General features: G+C 38.2%; 1 protein-coding gene across 2 annotated transcripts in view; it reads right to left on the bottom strand.

Annotated features, from left to right (window-relative positions):
* Positions 1-7162: 7162 nt before the first annotated feature.
* FBXO25 (F-box protein 25) overlaps positions 7163-23236 on the bottom strand; it is a 30799-nt gene continuing 14725 nt past the window's right edge. The window contains exons 6-11 of one of the 2 annotated variants that reach the window (XM_066547279.1): positions 20325-20418; positions 19409-19593; positions 17368-17550; positions 15056-15199; positions 10947-10973; positions 7163-8408 (exon numbers count right to left, since the gene is read on the bottom strand). In XM_066547279.1, the coding sequence (XP_066403376.1) occupies positions 8319-8408; positions 10947-10973; positions 15056-15199; positions 17368-17550; positions 19409-19593; positions 20325-20418 (723 nt within the window). In that variant the 3' untranslated portion in view covers positions 7163-8318. The remainder of the gene's footprint in view (positions 8409-10946; positions 10974-15055; positions 15200-17367; positions 17551-19408; positions 19594-20324; positions 20419-23236) is intronic. The other variant, XM_066547280.1, reaches the window with a different exon arrangement.

The raw sequence follows: 23236 nt of genomic DNA, 5'->3' as shown, positions 1-23236 counted from the left end.
CGCCTTATTCTTTGACTATTTTTTTCCAGTAGAATTTGTCATGTGAATATGTTTACATTCACTTGGACAGGTTTGGCCACCTCAATTTAAGATAATTTAACTATTAGAGAATGTCCAAAGGAGGGCAACAAAGACAGTGGAAGGGCCTTGAGGGGAAGCTGCATGAGGAGCAGCTGAGGTCACTTGGTCTGTTCAGCCTGGAGGAGACTGAGGGGAAACCTCACTGCAGCTACAACTTCCTTGTGAGGGGAAGAGGAGGGACAGACCCTGATCTCTTCTCTGTGGTCACCACTGACAGGACCCGAGGGAGTGGCCTGAAGTTGTGTCAGGGGAGGTTTAGGTTGGATATCAGGAAAAGGTTCTTCACCCAGAGGGTGTTTGGGCACTGGAACAGCTCTCCAGGGAAGCAGTCACAGCACCAAGCCTGACAGAGCTCAAGATGGGTTTGGACACTGCCCTTGGACACTGGTGTGACTCTTGGGGATGGTTCTGTGCAGGGACAGGAGCTGGACTCAGATCCTTGTGGGTCCCTTCCAACTCAGCTGATTCTGTGATGTTACTTCCACCATTGTAGAGTATGGCCAAGGAAGTGATAGCAATGTTTGCCCAAACTCTGTGAATCTCAGAACTTGCAGCATCCTAGATTTAAAGCATCACACACTGCTTTTACAGTGGCAAGAATTCATTGGTATCTAAACTAAAAATAATTTGGTGATTTTTGATTTAAAATATTGTGGGTTTTGTTGGTTTTTGGTTTGTTTTTTGTTTTTTGGTTTTTTTTTTAAACTTATTTGCTGTTGTGAAAGCTTGGGCAGAGCAGCATTCTTTCCCTGAAGATTTCCCAGCTACATGTAGAGTGGAGGACCTGAAATGCTTTTGCCTACACTGGCCCCCAACAAAGTGACACCTGCAGGGTCTGGCCTATGACACGTGAGGAGCAGCCACTGCTTCCAGTGGAGCAGCTGCAGAGGGAGCTTTATTGTCAGTCTCCCATTCTTCTACTCCTGTCTGCTGGCACTGTGGTTGTCTACACAGACTGAGCAGGGAACATTTAGGCAAAATATTTCTTGCCATAATGTGTGAAGTAACTAAATCAGAAAATCTCATTCATACAAGTTATACTCTTAGTGGGGAGCAAAAAGACTGCATTGACACACCTCTGACTAGACAAAGGGGGCAGGTGCACAGCTAGGCAGGTGGAAGGAAGTGGAAGGACCTGCATTTCCAGAGCTGAGCAGACAAGAACCCTGTCAAATTTTGAGCATAGTTGTTCCTATAGCCTGGCATCTGTCTCAATTTCTGAAACTTATCAAAATGCTTGTTATTGTACAACAAAACTGTAGGTTGTGTGCAATCTGAAAGCATGAATGTGCATGTTATATAGCTGTTTCGTGCATATCCAAACTGTTTGTGCTAATTTGCAGGGGTTTGTTTGATCCTTTCCTCTGAGTGCCTGCTACTTTGTTTCTGATGTGTCTGGGAAATAAAATCAGTACTGTGAAGAGGAAAAGTAATTTCCTAGAAGGCTTATCACCAGCAACAGTTGGCAAAGGTGTGTATCATTAGATACTGTCAGTCTCAAAAATTTCTTGTGGCATGACTGATTTGTACCAAATAAGACAGGGAATCAAACATACAGGCAAAAAAAAGCCAGTTTAGAAATCAAAGGGAGAGAATTACATTTGAGTGCCATCAGCATCATTGTGGAGCCTTCCTGTTCTGAGGAGGCTGTAATGCTACACATCATAGCAGAAAGTAATGCTGCTTCTGTAGTTACAAAGAAATAAAGAGTATGAAAACAATACAAATAGGAATATAAATAATAGGAATTTATATAATTGTAAACAAGGTGTAGGGAGATAATGGTTTTTCACATGGTATCTACTGACTGTTATCACTGCTATTGAAAAAAGAAATACCTACTCTGCACTTGGGAAGAAATTTTTCCTATTCTGTGTCCAGCAATTACTAAAAGGTGCAAGACAGTAAGAATATTCTTTTCAAGGCCATAACAATCTGGTAAAAGCTTGGCTGGCATTAAAGTTTTTATGCTCTTGAGACCCAAATAACACTACTAGAAGCTTTATGACACATTTTGAACTGTGAGTTTCCTATTGGAAACGAAAAAGGATTATTCTTTGCATAGAAAAGTGCACAGCTGTGTTTTCTGAGATTTGTTTGTCCACTTCTGAAAGTAATCATGTGATATTTTGCTTTCCAGTTGCTCCAGCCCCTTGTACTGAATAGACTGAACAGTTGAGTTTAAGCAATTTTTCAGACAATTGGCTGGTTTCATTATTTGAGATTGTACAGTAAAATATATCAGATTTTATATAGAAATATTCCTATAAATTAGCAATGTGTTTTAGCCTTTTTTATCTTGTACCTTTTATCTTGAAACCCACAAAGGCTGTGGTCTTGACCATCTTGTTTGTCCAGGAGTCTTGGATTCCCTACAAGGTTACACTGCCAAATTCCTCTGGTATTTGAGGGATGGAGGAAACACTGGAGAAAGTGTTTGTGCTAGAGAAAGGATGGGAGGCAAATGTATCCTGACACCAAGTTCTGCACTTGGCATATTATTTTTTTTTTCTGCTAAAGTTTTCTAATATGCAAGATGATGAATATTAATTTTTCTTTTGATTGGTTTTATTTTTGCACTTGTCTGTTAGCTTTTTAGGAGGGGTGTCACAGATGCAAAGATATCCTGATTGCATGAAGACCAACTCTTTGGTGTTTCTCTCATGACCAACACACCCCTTTTAGGCTGAAATGCCTTCAGTTTAGGTAGTGCCTGTAAACAGTTTATCTTCTGAACATTTGGACAGAAACTTGGCAACCAACATTTGACAGGACAAAAAAAAAGGAAAACAACTCAAGCATCACTTCCCATTAGGAAGTAAACCATTGTTTGATGGGATGAAGCACAAGATTCCCAGAAGTCATACTACAGATAGAGTAAATCTGTACATAGGGTTATTTTAGACACTTAATGAAAAAGATATATGCTCTTTTTTTTTTTTTTATTTTATAAACTAACCCTGAAGTGCAGTAACCCGTCTGTGCAGCCTGGCTGCCTCAGTGCTCCCTGCCTGAGAGCAGCTGTGACCTGAGCAAACCATCATGGTCAGGTCTGGGCTCCTGAGCTGTGCACTGAGGACTGGATGCACTGGGCACAGGGGGAGGGGCTGCAGGACTAGGGAAGGAGCTGATGTTCTGGTATTGAGCAATGAAGCACACTATAAACAGAAGTAAGAAGTGCAGAACATCTGGGAATGTTCCTACAGCTGTTAGTAGCAATATTTATTATTAGGCCAGGGTTTTGGTCTTAGAGAATCAGAACTAACACAGGTCTAGTCTTTTTTCCTGGTGTTCCAGTTCAAGACCAGGACTTTTGGCTTTTGATGAGCAACTGAAAAAACCATCCCCTGTGGACAGGTACAAAGGGCAAGTTCTGTTTGTTTGTAGTGTTGTGCCTTCAACTTGCAGCAAACACTTCTCCAGATCTATTCCATACTACTATGTGTATAAATTAGACTTAGTTGAGGAAAAATGTAGAAGGTGAGTGCAGGCAGCAGAAGAAACATTGGATCAGCAGAAGGCCTATGGGCAGCTTACAGCAAGAGCTGAAGGGGTGCTAGGATGAACCTACTGCAGTGAGGGAGCTGAACTAGGCCATGGAGCAGCACCCATCCTGGTTAGGGGTGGTCTCACTCCTGGTCAGGCTTCAGTGTAAGAGCAGGGGAAGGGCACAGAGGGCACAGGAGCAGGCTGTGCACTGTGGAGCTGTGTAAGGAACAATAGCAGAGGTGCAGCCTGGGACACACAACTGCAGGAGCTACTGCATCATGGTCAAACACTTCTGGTTCTAGTGAAAATGCTGCCAAAGTATTGCTTTTATAAATTCACCAAGTTCTAAAGGGATACCAGTGAGTTCAGAAGGGGAGTGCAGCTTTGCAGCTTTAAATGTTTCCTGTAGATATAGGGCTAAAAATAATGGCTGTTCCTGAGAGAATAATGGGGACCAAAACATTGGGAAGAGGTGCTCTCAGCATGCAGAACTTTGTTCTATAGCTGAGCATTATGTGGGAATGATAACTGACCCCAGTAAAGAAATTATTCTTCCATTATTGTTCTGCTATAAATACTACAGGAAAATAGCATTCAAGTGGGAAGAGCATATAAAAATCAAGTAAATTTTAGAATTAAGTGGTTGCTGTTTATGTAGACTTTGAAAATTGTTAGAAAAACTTTCAGCTGAAGGCACAATGACTATAAAGTGCAACAGATATAAAACTGAAGATGTTTTATTCATATTTGTAGAAGAATGTACACATAAACCTGCAGGAAATAAGCATTACCAGCATGCCTGACAGGTAGAGGGACAGGTCTGTGTGTGGCACAGAGGATGGTCCATGGGAATTGAAAGAAAGAAACCCAAACTTACTCTCACCTCTCGTGTCCTGATCCACTTATCTGTCATGTCTTTCAATAGAGACATTTTAAGCATTAAAGGTAACCCTCATCCTACTGAACTTTGTAGGAATTTTTGCTGGGAATTATGTTCCAGTGTCTTTGGACCTGAGCCTTGCAGATGAAAGTACGAAAACACTGCAAGCAAATAGCATAATTAGCTAATGTTTCCATATTCTGAACTCTAATTTATTAAACAACTGTCTCCAAACATTTGATATTGATTTATTTAATGCAGGTACCTATCTGCCAATTCAAGCAACTTTAGTTGGATGTTAAGGGTCTAGCCTTCCTTTAAGTTCTTTGCCAATGATGGAGCTGTAAGGGTGCTAATTTGTGCACCATGAAATCCAAAACATTGTGCTGCTGTTCCCCATCCTACCCTCTCCTCCTGGCTGGCCCTCACTGCTTCTGCCTTCTAGACTGCAAAAGGCCACTGGTCTTTTGAAGCTAGTCCTAGTAGAGACCTCCTGGTTTGAGCCTGGTGTTTTCCTGAAGTTCAGCTTCTTCATTCTCCTAAAGCAACTTAATGTAACCCTTTAGGGATGGGTAGCAGGGGGAAAGAAAGAGCAAGGTCCCACTCCTCTGTTTTCTCCAGGTAAGAGCCTCAGTCCTGTCTGACTCCAAGGAAAAAGGCTCACACAGTGCTCTTAGGAGGTCCATGGCAGAATGTCTTTTCCCAGAAATAGGTGAACAAGACGACAAGTTCGGAGAGAATATAATAAAAAAGGCAAGGAGTCTCTCAGAGACAGGTTTGGGAGGCAGTGACTGGGGAGTGGGAGGGGAGACCTTGTTTTTCAAAATTGCAATTTCAAGCTCCTTGTGGACTATGGCAGTGAATATCCTGATGCCTTTGAACTGCTGTTCTCAGGACTAGAATTTATTAAAGCCAAATCACCCAGGATTGGGAAGTGATCATGGAGGGGCCATAGTTAAAACACTATTTCCTACCACTGCCACTGCAAAATCTGTCTATAAAGAGATCCAGGTTTGGGGACAAAAGCTGTCCCCAAAGAAAAAGAAACCTCTGCTTAAGAGATTTAGAACATATTTCAAGGCACCCTTTCTGCTGAAGGGCAGAGTGCCTGCCCTTCCTCCTTGGACAGCAGCACACAGGAGGCCAAGCAGCAGAGGTTTCACATTAAGGTATAACCCTTCTCATGGTTACAGTGCTTTAGGTTACACAAGAAAGTGCTGGAGTAAAGGAAGATAAATTCAGGCTGTCAAAATATGTTCTGTGCTTCAGGTGAGGTATTAAAGATTGTTATCCTAAAGGTGAAAACCTTCCCCCATTCTTTATGTGATTTAAATTAAAAAACTCAACAGACCAACACAAAAACTCAACCACCACCAACCCTATTACAAAATCACTGCCTTAGCTTTTTTGCTTAAGTAACACAACTGAAAGTTACCTTCTTATGCATGCAATGACCTCACATCACATAGTCACTCTTAATCAACTCTTACTTGCCTTAAGCCTAAGCAATGTATTCACTATTTAACAAATCTGTGGAACTGTTCCCAAAAGAGTTTGGCCAATGTTGAAAGCTTGTATCACTGCTCATGACAATGTGATTCCACACTCAGTGTTGAAGATTTCTTAAATAAAGAGTCTTAAATAAACTGAAATGCTTCTCGGCACATCTGTGCATATCTCTTACCCAGAAGAGATGTTTAAAAAGCCGCTTTACGGCTTTTGGGGCCTTGGGGTCCTGGTGGGCAGCCAGTTGAACATGAAAATTCTTACAGATACTGATTTTTTCCAGACCTGTCTTAAAATGGCTTCTAAGACCATAAAATCATTTCTCTTCCCTCCTCAGTTCAGTGGCTAGGAGAGAGGTTTTCTCTCAGCTCTCTTAATACCTTTGCCCAGCTGTCACCTTATTTGTCTTTTGAGTGCTGGGCATCTCTCAGGTGACAGTGTAGGAGCTTTGCCCTCTGTCTGCAGGAGAGGTGGTTCTGCAGAGTCCCTCAGCACGAGGGGGGAAGAGCTCAAAGCAGCATCAAACCAAATGCTGACTTTAAAACCTTTCCTTCAAGCCCTCAGAGAAAGCATCCATATATTTACAGGAAGTTTTATGCAGGGTAGCAAAACTAACCAGGATAAAGGAGTGATTAGTGGATGTCAGCCAGCACCAGCCACTGTCAGGGTTACTGAGGTCACAGAGACAGGAAAGCATCTGAGCTCTTACAGGAATTAAATAAATGAGGTACAAATTGTTGTTAAAGAAGGGCTGCTGGGTCCTTAACAAATCCAGTGGCTGCAGCAGTGCTTGGCTGGGAAAGCAAGGCTTGCAGCAATGCTCTGAATGAACAGGAATAAGAATGGAGGTCCTTGGATCCACACCTGGCCATTACTTTTGCCACAGCCAACACCTGTACAGAAAGAAGAAAAAATCCACAAAATCCTGTATTGAAAAATCCACAAAAATCAGCAATTCAATCACAAAGATTAAACTAACATAAAACTATTTCTTAAGGACAAATATTCTCCCCTTCTTGTGCAGCCTATTAACAGCCCAGCTCTGCTATTACAAAAAGGGCTAATACAACAAACTACTGTAAAGCAATAGCACTAGGACTGCTTGTATGCTTCTCATTCCATTACCAATGACTACAGACAACAGGTTATAGAAGATCTTACACAATTCAAATGGATTCATCTCTATGCACCAGAGGCTTCTAGGAATAACAGATAAAAACATGATTTATTACACTTACAAAACTGCTTTCAGAACAAGCAAGTGCAGAATGTGGTACATGATTTATTTTTTCTGTACATTACATATTGTTAAATTTCATTGACAAATCCAAAACTTTCACAATTTTTCCTTCACCTGCTTAAGCCAAGCAATTTATCTTGTTCTACAGGATAGAAAAAAAAAAAAAAGCTTCCTGGAGAATTTATCATCTGATTAACTTGGCAGAAGGTGCTCCAGCTCAGACTGACTTTCAGTGTTTCCCATAGCTTGTCAGGTTAGAACCTCAGTTGGGAGCATAGTGTTCTGCCACTGTACCAGTCTAGGAACAAGCAACTCCATCCTCATTAAATTTCAATAATATTTTCTTCTTAGAAGATGAAATTAATACAGTTGCACTTGTAGACATTCCAAACAGTATAAATGAAGGCTGCAGCTACCATCAGAAAGATTTCCAGTAGCCCCAGATTGGTCTCATGAGTTCTGCAAGATGTGCTAAGACAGGTTAAATGTTTAATAAAGTCCTTAAGAAAAATAAATATTTTTGCATAATGTATGTACAAAAATTGGTTGATTTCCTTCATTCATATAGGTTCAACAGCAGATATAACCACAGTTATATTTTACTCACTAACTCCTAAAAATGAATGCCACCTTTGTAATGATGTAGTAAGAGCCTAAGAGAATATTGGCCTATTCTTTATAATAGTGCAAATTACATGGAGGTGTTTTGAAACCATGGCTTATAGAAAGAAGGATTAACAAAAAACCCCCTCCTTTGGTCCCTGCAAGAGTAGTTTAATTCTTCCATGATATTTTCAAAACTCCCCTACATAATTTTAACCAACTATTAAGGCGTCAAAAGCATAGATTTAAAGTTGAGATTAAAGTGGTCTTTCTTGGACTTGAAAAAAAGTCCACTGGAGATTTCCTGACAACGAAATTTTCTTAATGTTTCTCCTTTCCTCCTTGCTATTCTGCACAAAAGCAATATGCCAAATGAACCTCTCTGATAATCTCCCCCATATATTTATTTAAACTACAATAAAACATTACACTTAAATATATTGCACAAAAAGCATAACATATCCTGCCTGACTCTTCACAAAAATGGCCACAAACACAGGAGAACAGCTACTGAACGTCTCAAAATTTGAAGAGATCAATAAAATGCTGAGGAGATACTGGCATGAGACAGGTGTTTGGATCACTGGCTGTGCAGGGGTGTCCTGTATCCTGAAAAATGAAGGAGAAAAATAAGCAAGTTCTCTTTCCATATTCAGTCTCCCTTCACCCCCAATTTAGGAAAAAAAAAACCCAACAAAACAATAAAAAAAAGCACAAACCCAAAACAATTCTCTCGTTGTACCTGAACCTGAGCTGGAGCCCTTGAAAAACTATTATCTTCCTTATTCATTATTTTTCAGTAAGCATAACAAAAAGGCAAAAGGCACCAGCTTTACTGAGCCTAAATTATCTATTTAATCAAAACTTGAAGTCATCTATTGCTCTGGGGGAAAATGAGTCCCTTGCTTTGAAAATTATGGGCAGCAGATATTTCCTCAAAAAACCTGACCAGTGTGTTTGAATTCACAGTCTTAAAAGCTTTCCTACCTTTCCTCCCTCCTAATCCTTCTTTCATCTTTCATGCCCACCTTTTCCCCAAGTGAAATGAAAGCACTGCCTTAAAACTGAAGTTGGCACCTAGGCAAGGCAGGAATAGAGAAGTAAGACAGGGTGGAAAGGCTTTGCCATTACAAATTCACTAAGCCTGCAGTGCTTTCTTTCCTCTTACAGAAATTTGACCTCAGCAGACCTGTCTGATTATTTAAGATTCAAATTCTTCTTTGAACAAAAAGTTGTAGCTTGCATCTTATTAAAACCCCCTAAATGAGGGAAATGCAGAGGTGTAATGAGAAGAAGTTCCCAGACAGTTCAATGGAGAAGTTAAAAAAACTTGTCAGTGTTGTTGTAAGGCTCAGAAGTGTCCTCATCAGGCTTTAAGGAGTTTCTGTCTCTTTTCCACCAATGCTGGTGAATGCACCATGTGAGGGAAGAAAACTAGATAAATACATGACAAACAGATCACAGACTACCATGGTCCTCATTGCTTTTGTTTCCATAGAGAATGAAATTACATGCCATTCTGTTAATAGAAGGAAATAATCTCTAAGTGACTATTTTTCTCACTGCCACATTCCCACCTAAAGTCTTTGCAGCACCAAAGTGCACCAGGTGAAATACATTCTAAATACTGCTCCACTTTTCCAGTGAAAATTGTTACTCAATAGATTTGTTATCTGTGTTTTTCCAGGAAGTCTATGGAGGACTACAAGAATACACCAGGTGCTATCACCTCCTCATCCTCCCACTCTTTTTAATAACTGCTTTAACATCACCTGAGAAACAGTTGTTAGATTCATGACACAGAGGGAAAGACAAACATACACATAAAAAAAGAGAGCCAGGTAGAACTGCCTAACAGGGGAATCTGCAGATGAGAAAGAACAGATGACCAAGACCAAAATCAGAAGTGTTAAACTTAACACCTTCATCTTGAGATGACATCTGCAAGGAAGAGCTGCACCACTCCAGAAAACACTCTTAAAGGTAGTTGCTAATGGATTATTATCTTCTCTACCCATTGCCATGGCAATGTCATGTCATTACTTTCCTAGTTTCCAGAAAAAAGCACCATCAGAATTATAATTCTGGGAAACAAGGTAGAGTTTATCCTCTTTCTTATTTGTACTCCTGAATATTTTAAACTGAGTTTGTAACATGCTGTTTTCTCTGCACATCATTATAAAAGCATTTTTGAAAGTTCTACCCAGTTGGGAAATACAGGTGCAACAAAAATCTCAGAGATCAGTTACTGGTGTTTTTAGTTATTGAAAACGAAATAAGTTTTACAGTGAAAAAAGTGATGAGGACTGAAAAAAAGAATCACAACTTTCTTGTAATTATGAGTACTCCTCATTTCAAGAGAAATACATTTTCATGGGAATAATAGACTAAGTAATAGATAAAAACACTCAAAGTGTTAAAATTATTGGATTTCAAAGTTTGAAAGAAGTCTGCTTTAGCTTTGAAAGTAAGAAGAGAATTCCCCAGGAGGAGTGTTTACTGGCTAATGTAGTTGTTTTCCTCAAAATCTAGCATAGCTAGACATTAAGAAGCTCCGTAAAAGTATTTTCACCATTTCTTTTTTCAGACACAACAATATAATTGCTTCCCTTGACTATCTCAAGTCACATGCAGCCTGTTTTGGGGAATTTCTTTTCACAGAAATTCTCCATAAAAGTAAATACGACTACAGCATTCCAAGTGCAATAAAATCAATTTTAGTACCTTGGTATGAAAGTTATCTGAGGTGCATGTTACTCTTCAGATTTCAGTACTGAATTAAATACATCAGGGAATGCAGAAAACAGTTTATAATAACACTGAGTGCAGAGAAATCTATTTCTTAGCAAAATCTGTCTGATCCCACTGACATCTATGCTCATTAGAAATTGAATTATGGCTCCTAGTTTAAATGGCATTAAGAGGGAATATGGCAATAATAAAAGACAAAATGATGAAAAGCTGGGATGAGAAGTCATCACTACCTTTATCTAAAAGGGAACAAGAAACAAACTATTCCTGCTGCTGAACTGATGTGCAGAAAGAAAAATCAAAACAAAGAGCAACAGATAATTAGAAAGGAACACATTATTCACTTTGACATTATGGAACAGTCAGCAATGAAAACAGATGAGACACAAGAAATACCTGGAGTAACAAAGCAAGGTGGTAGTCCTTTGAAATCGTGAAGAAGGAAGCAGGAAGGAGAGCCATAAAGTAAAAGAAGCAGAGTTAAGGTTTATTTAAGCAAAGGTTGATAAGCCATTTAGAAAAAGTCTTTTATTCTTGTGGCAAATCACAAGCAGCTTTGTGGGAACCAAAATCAGCACAAGCTGCAAGAAGACTAAAACTAAGTGTTATGCAAAGTGATTACACTGTTTTCATAAAGTCCTGGAAACTGAAAGAAGAAAAGATATTTCAGCTTCTGTGGCCATGTCTGAGATAATTGAAAAGTATTACTAAGTAAGCTCAGGAAAATACAAGAACCTGCCACAATTGCAATGGTGCCTAGTGGAACAGAGGAAATAGTATACATGAAAGCACTCAGAGGTATCACACAATAATTAGTCATTACTTTTGCGCTATTGAAATTTTGTGTTTTTTTTCAGTTTCATCACAGACAAATCCTTTAGCAAGAAGTCATTTTGAAAACAGATGTTCAATATGAAAATTTTCCTATGACTCCCTCCTAACACAGGAGAGTACAAAAGTCACTGTACTTCCAACAAAGAACTTAGGAGACTTCTACATGCTATATATACATTGACTTTGGTTACAGATTTTAGACAAGTAAAGGAATACAAATACCTCTTCCCGAAAAACTCCTAAAGACTTGTTAAAAACCCACTATGATTATTATATGTATACTGAAAAAGTGAAAAAGTAATTTCCCTACTTCATCAGTTCAATAGGTAATTCAATTCAGCAGCCATCAGTCCCTTCTTTTGCAAGGCCTTCTTTGAAAAGAACACAAAACAGAAGGCTCCAAGAATTTACTGGGAGTAGCCCTTGCACATTGTCAGCAATTACATTATATTATCAATTTCATAAATCGCTGAAAATTCTTCTCATCACAAGCTAGGCCTGTGCTTTTGGGCTATTTGAGACCCTTGTCTCAAATAGAAACTCCTACCTCCCAGCACACTTACTTAAAACTACAATTTACTTGCATCAAGGATGGCCCTTAGTGTAAATAATTCCCCTAAGTAGTCTCATGCTTATGCACCACTTCTGTCTCCAAAAACAATTTATGGAGAGCAGTCACATTCCTTGCTAGCACAACTGAGTTAAGAGAAATTAATAATTCCTAGACTTCATGCCCTGATTGCTTTAGCTCTTTTTTCTCTGCAACTATTCCAATGTTTCGCTTTGCTCTTTAATGAAGGAAGAAAAATAAAAATAGATCCCTTATGAAGAAAAGTTCATCTCTGCCTGAAGTTCTTCTGAATGACCTTGGAAACAAAAGTTGCTTGACTTCTCAATTATACCATTAAATGAAGAAACAAAATTTTTACATATTATCAGCTATCTCAAGAATACAGGGCTTCCATTTCTTTCAAGATTCAAACACTTGTTACTTTTCCTCTGCAGTAATTGTGATTTCTCTTTTAAAATTTGGATTTGGAGGTAGCGTTTTTGTTGTTTTTTTGCTTTGTTTATTTTGGATTTTTCTGGCCATGCATTAGAGATATAATTGTATGTCAAGCACTCATATACCCATATTTAATTTAACAATCTTTCTAATCAAGGATAATACTGAAGTTTGAATAAATTTTCAAAGCCTGACAAAAGTTCTGATTAAGGAGTATTTTCACCTAGAACAGGATTTATCTAGAATTAATAAAGTAGCTCCTGTCCCTTTGCCCCTCACCCTTGCTTTATTTCTCACCTCTCTTTAGCAAGCTTAGGAAAGGATACAGACACAAGTGTCTGAAAAAAAAGGCAGCACTATTTTTTTCCCCATATAACTGAGTGACCAGCACTACTTGACCCACATTGCCCTGTAAAAAGCGGGACGGTATTTCAGATGAAAAATTCACTTGTCCCTGCCAATAAGGGTGCCAATTATGCATAAATCAATTCATTTAACAATCCACTTCAGCCTGATCATCATTTATTTTAAGACAGAGACAAGGCTGAGATGCCAAGACTAGAGAAGGAATACTGCAATGTAGGCTCACAGAATGATCAGGGTGAGAGGCACTCAGGAGGTCTCTAGCCCAGCCTCCTGCTCAAAGCAGGCTAAGCTGGGAGATCAGACCAGGCTGCCCTGAGCTTCATCCAGTCAGTTCCTGAACATATCCAAGGATGGAAACTGCATCAGCTCTGTGGTCAAACTGTTCCCTTGCTTGGCTGTCCTCAGGGCAGGCTCTTATGTCCCCCTGAAGCAGTCTTCTCCACCACTCCTCACATGGCCAGTCCTCCAGCTCCCTGATTCTATGACCCTCACCTGAACTTCACCCAGCTTATCAGTATCTCCCTTCTGCTGGGGGCCTCATGGCTGCAGCATCCCAGATGGTCTAATGAGTGCTGCATGAAAAGGGATAATGGCTTTCCTCAACCTGCTGACTGTGCTCTTGTTGAAACAGCTGATCCCAAACACCTGCTCCAATATTTTTGTGCAGAAGCACACAACCAATCTATAACTGCACTGCCACTACAAGAGCTGCCCAAATCTCTACGATGAGGCAGCACTGGAATGGTGATTTAGGAGGTACTGCTCATCAGTCCAAAGTACCTTTAGAACTTCCTGTGCTGTGTTTCAAAGGATTTAGAAGTTCAAAATGAACCCTATTATTCCAGCAGTACATTGGAACATGTGTCTTGTCACCTTGACTGCTATAACCTACTACTGGAATACAACTGCAACCTGCACAGGTTCACTGCCTCCTACTGTCTTACCATCTCCAAAGTTAAACATTTAATTCCAAACATATTCAAAGTAATTCCTAATATTAGGTACTTGTACTTTTCTATTATACTAAGATCAAAATGAGAGAAATTTAGTGTGGAAAGCATTAACTCTGTACAGTGATGGCAGGCAATCCAGAGAAATCTGATACCACAAATGCCCACCTAAAAGCACCAAATGCCCACCTAAATGCACCTGTGTACTTACCTTTGAAATTTCCCCTTTCAGAGAGAGGATTTATCTTACATATTGAGCTACATGCTAAAGACTTAGTCCACTGTAATGAAAGCTCTTAGTCATTCTTGACACAGATCCTTCAGAAAATGCCCAGGCTTTTCACAGTAGAAGCCAATTCTGGCTACCTGCTTTCCTATTATTAATTTTGCAAAGCATTACTACCTGGAAGGACTCTCATGATATCAAAAATACTCAACTTCAAGATCACATCATTAAAGAACACACTATTTCCAGCAGCATTTAGCTTATCCTATTAAACAGCCTAGGTTTTTTGAAGGAAAATTAAAAAGCCTCACACTGACATAGAAGTTCTCATAAAAATCACAGAAAGATGACACAAGAGCAACTAATTTATGTTAATTAGAATATGAGTAATATGAGTATTTTCCAAGATTTCTCAAACATTTCTTGCTCTTTGCTGTCCACTTGACACTACCTATTATCTGATCTTTCAGCTGTAAAATTAAGGAAGCCTCACTAACTAGAAGGCTCTGTTACAGTGCCACACAGTAAAAGCAGGATTAGTTAATAACACACATTAAAGAAGAGAATGCCCTACTGAAATTAAAACCATCCTGTAAGACAATATATGCTTCATGGCAAACCTCAAAACCAGGGTAAAACACACTCTGGATGAAGTTTTAAACATTCCTCCATGCTTCATATGGGACAGAAGCAAAAATATAAAAATAGAGCAATGCATTTTTCTACACCAATGTGTAGGAAAACATGTAGTAATTATTTCTCATTAGACATGTATTGATTACCATGGCATTATTAAAAACACTAACTTCAGACTAGTCCCTCACAATTTTCCATAAAATCAAATTAATAGAAGTAGACAGAGTAACTCTTTCCACATGGCACTTTTCATTGCAATTCTAAGTATTGAGGTTATCAGATACCAAGAAATAAGAAGGCAAGCTTAAGAACAACTTTAGAATTTAACAGAGATATTATATGGAAGTTTTATATATTATTTTGAAGTTAGATATTATCCAATCACCTTTCACATGAGAAAGCTGATAAGATGACCATATTTTTCCTTGCAGATGATCACCAGTAGCTGTTTGAACTTATTTCTGATTATCTGTTCCAAAGCTCTTACCTTCCAAAACAGAATACTACAGTGTCGACAGAAATGCAAGGTGTCCCCGTACTGTTCCTTTATTGGGTAATATTTCTGAAGTGCAAAGTACATCAGCTTCCAGTCAATGTGACCTTTCTCTGATGGAATCAAATGCCTACAGAACTAGACATAAAATTAATATCTTCCTTTAAAATTGTTGTAGTCAATTCAGGCAAAGGACATAGGAAGGTGGGGGGAAGGTAGTTAAACTGAAGTTTTGTAACTAGAATTCTTTGAAGTCAATATTATGACATCATACATCTCTGCAAAGCAGTGACAGATCTGGCCACAAAAAAGATGGAAGGCAAAGACTAAAAATAGGAGAGTGCATATTTGCCAAGAAAAACTAGGCCATACATAGCTGATCTAATTCTACTGTCTCAAAATTATTCTAATTATAGTCAAGAAGCATTTAACAAAACAGTATTTAGAGCTGTAAGCAATTAATTTTATCCTTTTAAAAAACCCAAACCACTCAGAAATGAGATTTAAAAACATGATTGTGCATTACAGAGGGTGGTTCTCTGTTAAAGCATTATGAATTCAAATAAAGCTTTTTCTTTAATTTTAAAAGCATATACATGTTTATTTTTCCCATTTGGTTGTGTTCTAGAAGGATAGCAACAATTAGTGATTGATGTACTTCTTGAGGACTTTATCTGCATGTAAAGATTAGCTGCTGCACTACAGCTATTCCTCCCTAGCTTGAGAGACAGACAAGGTTTATTAAGTATGTATTATAAAAGACTTCTGTTCCACTCAGTGTGGATTAATGCTAATACATTGAAGGCTTTCTTCATTCAGAAGACAATTCCTGAATGGGGAGAAAATAGAAATGCCTGATTTCAGCTACACTTTATTTTGTTTCATAATGGCTCTCATTTTTTTTCCAAAAATGGTCTTCAGATATCAATTATGTTTTCATGGTGGTTTCAATGGCTCAACAAACACACTGCAGGGGACAGAAGAAACTAACCTCATGTGATTCTGTTGCTTATTAAGCCAGTACACTTTTAAGGAGAAGAAGCAGAATTTGATATGGGAATATCATTAAATAATAACTTAGTAAGAAATTGAATGTGAACATTCAGGAACACACTGGAAACACTGTGTACAAGAGTACTTTATGGGGCACAGGGACAGCTAATTACACTGAAACACTTCAGGATCTTTCTCCCTGCATTACCCTAATATAAGAAGTTCCTCTCTAACCAGTTTTGTCACTGTTCAATAGAGCTTACCTCATCTACCCTCAAAATCCACTCAACTGCTACACAAGCTTAAATTTGTTATCCTTGTAACTTCACCTTGAATTCTTCTAGGCTGCTCCTGAAGATGGGTTTTCAGTTTGCTTCTATTTTCTTCCAGAGTTAATTCTAAAACCTTTCATCTCACACAAAAAAAAAAATCTTATTTGGGTCAATGGTGCATGAGTTAATTGAGCTTCAGTTCTGTCTTCCCCGTTACATTAATACTTAATCTGGTAGTCACCAAGCAACTTCAACCTGCCAGATTTAAGAAGGGGCACTTTGGCTTCCTCCAGTACAGAATGTACTAGAATTCAGAAGTTCTTCCTCCAGCTCTGATGAGGTACCTTCCACTTTCTTAGGTTTATTTTCACATAGTCTGATTTTTTCCCAGCATTTATTAATGTCAGAAAAAGACAGTTCTGGAATCATTCCTGGATTAATTTAATGCTCTTTATGAGGAAGTGACAGGAAACTACTGCTTCTCTTTCTTTTATTAATTTCAAAGCATTTGTTCTTATCTTCTTAGCAAAGATTCAAGTTGGCTTCTCCAGAATTTTCATGTAGCTTAAAAGTTTGAGAAACCTGTCTGCCTACCTTAGTTGGTAAAGCAAGCTCTATTTCAGAAGAACACTTTAGAGATTTCCTCTACAACACTGGCTAGGCAGTTTTTTAAAAAGCCCATCTTGCAATCATTGTGCAGTAATCATGAGTATTCTCTGTACTTGGGGCTGGATTCCTCCTAAATATTGCATTCAGTATGAATGTGAGTTTAAGATAACTACTGGGCTGTTTCCTTGCATTCACTTTCAAAAATAATTCATCCACTTTCAAAAATAATGCAAGGAAACAGCCCAGTAGTTATCCTAAACTCACAGACATACTGAATTGAACATTTAGGAGGAATCAAGCCCCAAATACAGAGAATACTCACAATTACTGCACAAAATGATACACTTTTATCTCAAAAAGGCAAGTTTATGCTCCCTTATTACTATATGATATCAAAAAAGCTACATTTATACAAATAACAGAGTTTATTACCTGCTTTTCTGCAAAATGGTACTGGCAGAGTTTTTTCCACAACTGTCTGTCTTCACTAAGCATGTACAAAGTTGGGGTCACTTGACCCAGAGTAATAATGTCCCAGCCATCAGAGAACCTGTATAAGATGTTATTCAGCATATGGAGAGGGAGGTCGCTAAGTGTAAGTCCATTGTTGACTTGCTGGAAATAAGAGTTGAAGACTTTTAGCTACAAAAACACGACAGTATAAAGTACAAATAAGATTCTTTACTTTACAGGCATCTTAGGCCTTAGTTTAGTTTTTTCAAATCATTGAGTAAAATCTATGGTTAATGCTTGCCTACAATTATTCTCTAACTGCTGTTGAAAATTTAAATTAATGTACAGAAGAAACAACAAACTCCAAGTTTTATAATTCATAGCTTTCCTACTGTTAAAATATATCCTTAATCCATTATTTAAATTTCAAATAATTTTTGAAACACTTCTCTCAAAATAATATTATGCAGTCTTGAAAACTATAATCTAGTCAATTCCATCCATAGTGTGCTAAAGCTTTAACTATAAGAAAGTCATGAACCAATTATTTCTAACTTATTGGATCCCTATAGTTTCTCAATTTTTAATAACAAACAAAACACATATCAACTTGCCTTAAGCCAACTAGAGTACAGAATAGAATATAGAATACAGGACTGAAGACCAGAGATACAAAATGAAAGCATTTTGGATGTTAGAGGCAAGAGAGTGGAATAATTTCCAAAGTCTAGAGAAAGTTCCCCCTCATTTATAAATGAGACCTGCAGAGGTGACAGATGAGAGCACTGAGAATGTTTTCATCAAGATTATACAGCTCTGTGAGCTGCAGTGGGGTAAGCAGCAGCACAGCTCCTGCAGGACTGCAGCTGGAACCCACAGTGGCAGGCGGCAGAGGCCCAGCAGGCTGGAGGCCGTGCCCAGCTGGCAGGGAGGGAGCAGGGGCAGCTGCCAGCCCCAGGGAGCAGAGCTGCCCTGTCACAAGGTGGTGGCAGCACAGCAGCCCTGCACCCATGGGCTCACATTTCTGTCTGCTTCCTTCCCAGCCATTCACCTTGCTTATAGATCAGACTTTCCATGGAGTCATCTGGTCCAAGCACTGCTAGGGCAGCAGCATTCCTCCTCTGAGCAATGACTATGTGAGCACTACAGATGCAAGATTCCTCATGGAATCTTCAGCCAGTGTAAAACAGCTCCAAGGGGAGTGTCATGGAAGGGAACAAGTGCAGCAGTAGCTGCACTGTCTCAGAAGTGTCTGTGCTGTGGTTGCCTGGTGCATGGAAACTGCTGAGACCAGGCTTCTCAGTTCTCCTTTCTATTCCAAGAGTAGCTGGTTTATTCAGATAACCAGCTCACACAGAAAGGACAATTTGAAAATTTCATAGCTGGAAGCCAATAGATACAACACTTGTATGATTTTATAGTGAGTAATATCTTACAGGATTTCTTCCAGTCAGATTAAAAAAGTTGCCTGCTTATCATCAGAAGTTTCCACCATAAAACCCTGGAACAGTGCATACCACATGCTTTGAACACAGTCACATGAGGAGAATCCAGATGCTGAAGTCATTATCTTTTTTTTTTTACAAAAGCAACAGTGCTAATGAATAAATCTGTAAAATTGCTACTTGAGTTGATACACCTCCAAAATGTCTTTTAGATTTGTATTTCTTCAGTTGTAGAAAATTTATTTTGGAACTGAAAATTGGTGCTTTTTCCCCATGTCTATCTGACAAACTAGAGACAATTTTTTAAGACTTGAGTGGGAAAACTAATTCTATCTATATCTCTACTACAAAGCAGCAGTACAGACACTGTAGCAGTTTTCACCAGAGAAAAGCTACTAAAACATTAGAAAATTAAGTTGATGCCAGTGAGTTAATTTCACATTACTTCTTCATAAAACAAAACAAGTAAAACTGTTTAAAATGTATTTAAAACTTGGTTCACTTACAAATCCTCATGCAATATTCAACATAATTCTACTCCCCCAAATATTAATTAACATGATTTAATAATGTACCTTGTTCATCTGAAGATTTTTTAATTGTTGTTGCCACAGAAGGATAGTTTCTAATCGGCAAATCCAAATATTGATGTTGCCTACCAACACAGATTTTCCTACTCCCCTAATCAGTATACAGAGAGTAGAACTCAGATCCTGCAGAAGATCTTTGATCAATCGTGGATTATATTGGTCTTCCATAACTGGAAAACAAAACAAACCAAATACAATTTTGGTTGACAGAGTTAATCAAGCTAATAGCTCAAGCTAATCAACACTCCTTTTTTAGATTAATTAATTACAACTCAATTGTTTGTGTACAAATAACTGCCCTAATTCCCACCATGACATTCAGTGGTGCTGCTCCTTAGATGCAAGATCAATAATGAACAATCTCACAGGCAAATTTGATGCAAAAATTCATGCTATGCATTTAATAAGCTTAATGCTAAACAGGTAGGTATAAATCCAGTTCCTTCAGTTCAAATCACACAGTATAACATCTTCATTAATGTGGTTACCAGAAAAAAAATTAAAAAATCAATATAATGTAATGGCTTTTTCTTAAAATAATCAAAATGTATGTTTTTTGAGTCTCAGTACAACATGCAAACTGAAACCCAAAAATTTTATTAACCTAAAAGCTTCTGCATTTTGTGAAGAGTATAATTTAACAGTAACCAATAGTTTTTGAATAGATTCGAAATGTCACATAAATTCACCAACCTGTTTCAATAGACTTTATTCAATAAGAGAATATAACTTATTGCAATCACAGGATGGGAAGTATGAAACCTGGCATAATTAAGAATGCCATTACTATGTCTTACAATGTAAAAATGGTAATAAGACTAACAACAACAAAAAAATCAGTTGATAGCTTAGTTACACCAATTAAACCTGAACCATTAGATTACAAATCCTTAGGTCTTACCCTTCTGCACAATTTTGTCCAAAATGTTAAAGTAGTTCTTCTGTGCTGCACCACTCAGTGAAGTTAACTGGGATTTTGCAATTAACTGCAAAAGCTATGACAAAAAATTTAAAGTCAGAAGAATGACAGAAGTAAAGGATGGTTTTTAATGCACATTTAGTGCATACACTCACCTACAACAGCCTGAATTGCCATTTTGTAAAAATATAACTACAGATTTCATAAGACAAAGACATGTGGAAAGCTTTAAGCATTCCTACTGGCATCCCATGAACAATTTCTGAAGGATGCACACTTTCAAAATACTGAGCAAATGCTTATCTCTGGCAAAGCATATGACATACTTTATGAGCTGTAGTGAAATGACAGAGAAAGTCTGTTTTGGGGGCTCACAAATACAAATGTGAAATTGCATGTGGCTGGGTCCTGAAGTCCCTGACAGATCTGGTGGCCAGGAACATCACTCTGAACTGATACCAGCTACCAGAATTACAGCTTCTGAGTCAAAGTGTCATACTGGTCAAACTGAAGTGTGATGGATTTAGTGCACTACTTTCTACTTATGGAGAGGAAATACCCTATTTTGTCTAAACTAGGCAAAACCAACTTCTGTATTAGACCAACATTCAGGTCCCTGGTAGAATGAACCACAGCAATCTAATAATGAGCAGTGTACAAACCACATCAGTAACTTTCTCTTAAGTATTATCGTAAGAATCTCCTAGCTGTCCACACATCTGTCTCTGAAACCACTGTGAGCAAATAAAGTGACAAGAATGGCAGCAATGGTTTAGGGCAAAATAATCACAACAGCTTAAGTTCTTGCCTCACATGAATGCCAAACTATAGCTACTAGAGGCAGTCCTTGCTCCATTCTGGCACATTTGCTTTTACATTTCAGATTCAGTTATGTAGCTGATAAGAACCATTAGCTCTTCAACAAAAAATGTTCTCTTATTATGAGAGACTTTGATGTTGTGACACCATTGCAATGTTTAGAGGTGTGGCACTGAGCTTTGCAATTTGCACTTTATAACAATGAGTTCAGAACAACTGCTCTCAACACATTGGAAAGGGAAAGCATGGAGCAGAAAACAGCATTCCCTACAGAGTGTTCTGGTGCAAGGTAGCACCAAGTGTTGGCACAGAGAATGAAAAAGACTAAGCTTGCCAAAAATTATATTGTATCTTCATTTCTCAAACACCAATTTGACACTTCACTCAACAATAATTTTCCTTGGGAGGGAGAAAGAATACACCTGTTCTGTCCCTGATTTAATAATGTTACTTCTGGCTCCTCTGCACCATCTCTGACAAAATATTATGTGCTATGAAAGAAAGAAATAATTGTCCTGATGTATTTAAATACAAGCAATCTAGTCTCAAAAACTGGATAAACAGATACCAGGATCTCTTTGTTGGCTTTTTCACAGCCTATTAGCTTGATTAATAATTGAGAACATACCTAGAGGTTTCTGGCAGCCTGCCAGTTCAAGCAAGTAGGTACATTTCTCTTGATTAATTAAAAAAAAATCAGTTATGTTGCTCAGTCTAAAGAGGAAATTAAAGAAACAAATTCCACCTGATTAATTGTAATGAAGATTCAATTTCAGTGAAAGTTAATATGCAAGGATTAAGACAATTGTAGCAAAAGCAAAGTAGCAGAGTACTAGGATCACACACTGATACATGCAGAGCCATGGGTTATGTTGTCTACTAGAGATTGTAACTTCGAATGATCTCTGTTTACTCAGAAACATTGGGATAAAACCCACCCACATTAAATTCAGTGTATCAGAACTGAACAGCTACAAAGTTATCAATACACTACAGCACCAACAAATACAAAAAAAAACCTGATCCTACCTTCTCCCCCTCACTGCCTATCCTAAGAGTCCTGGACAGACATCAATACTAATGTTTAATAACAAATGACATATCTTTAGTTAGTTGGAGAATCATCTTGGTGGTCTGGGATCAAAGAAGAGCTAGGGTAGGGATTGGTCTTTAAAAATTGTAAAAATAGTTCTTGAGTTATACCTTGCTATCAACAAACAGCCACTATCTCAGGGGAACTGATGCAAAAACATGATCAAAGTTTTGTATTTGTAAAACAATTCTAAATTTTAAACATTCCAAATAAATTCTAAAACAATTAAATGACTTTAGAAGTCTATCTACTATTTTAAATTCACTCAGATTTCTTAGGGTCTGCTATTAGCAGAATAATGGCTTGGATTGCAAAGCTAAATTTCTGAATTTTAAATAGTGCTCCTTCCTCAATGATCTTAAGCCTGGTTGACTAAACCAGCTTTTTATATTTCTTGGTCAACAGAAGAAAAACTGGTCAACATGCTTATGCTGGACTTTGCACCTTGTCTTGATCAACTGTTTTGGGCAACCCAGTTTAGGCACTGCAACATCTAAAACAAATGCAAAATTCTAGATCTGCATTCCTTTTACCTGCTTGCTATTCAAGTGAGACACCCAAGATTGACACCATTTATACCAAGTCACCTTTTTTAAGTGGTTTGGTTTTTCCTCTTCCTACTGTGTTCAAGGCTGAAAAGTCTTGGGAAGGATCAAGGTTCTTGATTCTGCTCCCAAAACGGCATTAGAAAGTAATGTTCTAAACCACAATACATACATATACCAAAAACCCCCAAACCCTGCAAGGGGAACAAACCAGGCAAGTACCCTAACCATTAGCCTGGAAGCAAATCCTTTTTGATTTATTTCCACATCTCTTGTTTTTCTGAAAGTACAATACATTGCCTCATCTTCACAGGGATGGGTAGAATGTGTTTTCTCTACAAATAATCCACAGGCTAGTGGTAAGGCTGTTCTCCTGGTATGTTTGTTTAATTTTTATTTGTGTCTTTTCAAGTTCAGGATGCATTCCAAGAAATACA

The sequence above is a fragment of the Molothrus aeneus genome, chromosome 3, assembly GCF_037042795.1.
Source record: "Molothrus aeneus isolate 106 chromosome 3, BPBGC_Maene_1.0, whole genome shotgun sequence".
Lineage (NCBI taxonomy): Eukaryota > Metazoa > Chordata > Aves > Passeriformes > Icteridae > Molothrus > Molothrus aeneus.
The sequence above is the reverse complement of the archived record's forward strand: the minus strand, read 5'-3'. Positions and strand labels throughout refer to the sequence as shown.